Source organism: Parasteatoda tepidariorum, chromosome 4 (genome assembly GCF_043381705.1).
Source record: "Parasteatoda tepidariorum isolate YZ-2023 chromosome 4, CAS_Ptep_4.0, whole genome shotgun sequence".
Lineage (NCBI taxonomy): Eukaryota > Metazoa > Arthropoda > Arachnida > Araneae > Theridiidae > Parasteatoda > Parasteatoda tepidariorum.
The window spans coordinates 3,845,004-3,848,614 of NC_092207.1; the positions used below are offsets into that span (position 1 = coordinate 3,845,004).

Consider the following 3,611-nt stretch of genomic DNA (forward strand, 5'->3'; position numbering starts at 1 on the left):
AGGTAAGGTTTTTTCATGTAAGACGTTCAAATTTTTTATGCACTAATGTAAGATGGACAAATACCTAGTAAAGGCAAAATCTTCTATGATGATGCAGCAAGAATATTCAATGCTTTAAAAAATAGAAGACGTTAAAAATGTATTATAATAAAAGAAATGATTTTTTTTCCAACTCTATTTGTGTTTTTTAAGTTTTTGGAAATCTCACTTAACTTTCTGAAATCTCACCCTGTTTTTGAGAAAGAAATTCTCACCCATTTTTTTTCTATGATGAAAACACTGTTTAACTATCCATTAAATATAATTGTAAAACAAATATATTTCACAATATTTCCCTTAAAAATTTTATCTGGTTTTTCTTCCGGTGTGTTTCCTGGGAGATATTTTTAGGATAAAATTTCTATCCCGATTATAACTGACTCACCACTTATAAGAATACGAAATCATTCAAAGATTCTACTGAGACAATATTTAAAAATTGCACATTTTTGTTAAATTTAAAAGGAAAAAAAAAACACTATAATTTTTTTTGCTCTATATCATTAATCTAAGTATTTCTATGAAGAAATGTAGGACAGTTCCTGGCCAAAGTCTTTGTAAAAGCTTAATGATACTCTATACAATTTTATTGTTTTTAAGCTACGTTCGTCTATCAGTTGGTTAAATAAAACGATATATATTATATAAATATAGAATTATATCAGGTATTATATTATAATAATTAGACCCAATTATTAGACAAATTGTAGTTTTTTAATAATGACATGTTCTGCACGAGTTTTCTGTGCAATACTTTTATATTTAAACATGCATGTAATGGGTTTTTATTCAGGAGATTTTTTATATACTTCCTATTTGTATTTATTCTTAACGTACAATGTTAACTAATTGATACACGAACTTAAATAAGTGCAAACTGGTTTCATTCACGCAAAAAACAATAAAGCTGTAGAGTATCACCTGATATTTAAGATTTTACGTAGAATCTTATTGTGTGTCCAATAATTAGGGCAGGGGTTGTAAATCAAGGTTGAAATTGAATTATTAGAGGGTGGCTAAATATCCGGTAATTAACCGAAATACTGTCCCCCAAATAACCTGATTGCAACAAGAATGTGAAGTCACATTTGATTTTTGAGACGTCGATGTGTGGCTCTAAAATGTCCGCCTTTGGAGACGTTTTTCATCGCGGTGACTTCACCTTGTGACATATGACGATGTGACATATTCACATCTCAACAGAGTCACGAGGAGACCAAATTGTGTCATTTACGTCTCAATACGGTCCCCGTGACGTTACTGCGACAGTTGTGTCACATTGTGGTCTCGTGTTGACGTCTGGGTGACGTCAAAATGGTGACGTCCCTAAAGTAAACTTTAAAAACTCGCTCATCGATGTCGTAGAGGTCACATATGTGACTTCAAAAATGAATCTCCTTGAGTGTCTCATTTTTGCTGCAATGTGGTAATGGGTGCAATGTGATTTTGCTGCAATGGTGCTATCTGGAATGAAGCGATTATGTGCAAGGGGCACTAAAGGGTTAACCATTGGAAGGACTGGGAAAAGAATTTTATTAAAAAAACACAAAGTTATATGTATAAAAACATAAATACAAATTTTAAACTCCTTTTTAGGTTAATGTATGTAGAGCTTATTCTAAAGTAAACAACAACAAAAATTCATTATTTTCATCTAATTATTCTTAATTTTTTTCCTAAATGAAAGAATATTTAAATTTTGAAAACCTAAGTTTTTAAATTTATTTGAAAATCATCGTTTATTTCTTCGCGAGATATTTTGTTTGGGTAAATATGTATCTGTTTGAATAAATTTATTTCATTACTAAGTTAATAGTCACATTTAGAGTGTATTTAATTGTTTCATTGATTATATAAATGGCCCTTAACTCACTGCTTCCAACTTATCTTTTAAAGTGTCATTCTTTTTTTTCTCTAACAATGTCAGGTTGAAATATTTTTGAGATTAAAATCGATGTCGATTTAAAATCATCGCCTATTTTTTTGGAAAGTGGGTGGGATTTTTAAAATAATGCCTACTGTGACTCATAAATCAATCCGAATGACTAAAAATAAATTCGTACTCACCAGAGGCATGAAGAGAAATTGACAGAAAAATCCAATGGTTGGCCCATAAGGTCTCTTCAGAACTTTTCCAATAACATTCATATCCAGTTGTACTCCCATGTTGATGTAGTTAAAGGCAACAAGAGCTGCCATCAAACCAGTCACAATGTCTACCAGAATATTGTACTGTCGAACTACACTTACTTTCAAGTGCCATTCCTTGCTTTGATGTTCGTCTGCAATTTTCACGGTGACACTGGTATAACCGAGAAAAACTCCTCTGACAGTGAATGTATAATTCTTCAAACCTTCTCTAATTCGTTCGTCCATCAAGGTGGCATTCTCAATTTTAAGAATGTCCGGATTTTCAGACACCACGGATATTTGTACATCAACGTATTTTGCACCATTTTCCCATATTATTCCGAACGAAACATCCCGATTTTCGTCAACCAGAACACCTTTTAATTCATCCGGATAGAATTCTATATCAGCAGACAAGGAAGAAACTTTTGGAGAATGAAGAATCACTTCCGAAAAACAGGGTGAGAAATACGACACAATGATGAGGAGTTTAGCTATGGACATTTTAGTTCGCAAAATTCAAATTGAAGAATGATTTTGTGGTTATAATATTCTAGATGAAAAAGTTCTTTTCATTTCCGTTGACAATGACACGCCACGTTTCATTTCTATTATGAAAGTGCTACTTCTTACGGATTATTAAAACTTAATCCGACAATTTTAACTCATTTCGTAGAAAATAGTAGAGGATTTTGGAAGGACAGCACCTTTTGTTGATTTTACGAAGTGAGAAATCCCATTGAAGGTCGGTTTTCTCATTCTTTGTTTACTTACACAGAGATTAAACTCGATTGAAATTACTTTTATAAAATAAATGTCGCTCCGTCCGCCCGCATTCATCCTTCTCTGATCAGCAACAGCAATTTTGATAAGGAATTATTTTATGACAAATAAAAAATATACTTTGCTCAGCCGGTTTCTCCTTCACAAACAACTGTTTCACCGAGTCACGTGTCCTTCTTCCATTTTTTTTTCTCTTTTATTTGTGTTCTTTTTTAAATTTCGGAACGGGTGAAAGTGATGGAGTGCGTTATCTCTTCCGTGGAAGAAAGCAAACGATTTTTTTTAAGACACACCCTATTAAATTATGAAATAAATCATAGCGTCGTCATGCGTTTGAAATGTTTGTAGAATATTTTCATCTATTTATTTTTCAGTATGCAGTGAACCCGACTTTAAATGAGGAAGCATTTAACCTAGAGAAGAACTACTCTGTGACGTCACTTAGCTCTCTTCCTTTTTCCGATTTTAAACACATCACCTCTCATCTTACTTATATTTTATACAGGCATTCCTCTAAAAATTAAAAATTTACGCTATATNAAACTGTCAAAAACTGTCATATGTCAAAAACCTGCCAACCCAGATATATATATATATATACATATATATATATAGCGGAGGTTTAAAATAAAAAGAATTTGTATATTTACAAATTCTTT

General features: G+C 32.0%; 1 protein-coding gene across 1 annotated transcript in view; it reads right to left on the reverse strand.

Annotated features, from left to right (window-relative positions):
• The window catches only part of LOC107447794 (P3 protein), a gene marked incomplete at its 5' end in the record, with an annotated part of 16,190 nt that extends 13,166 nt beyond the window's left edge, over positions 1-3,024 (reverse strand). The window contains 1 exon segment of the mRNA XM_016062808.4: positions 2,107-3,024. Within this exon segment, the coding sequence (XP_015918294.1) occupies positions 2,107-2,673 (567 nt within the window).
• Between the last annotated feature and the right edge of the window lie 587 nt (positions 3,025-3,611).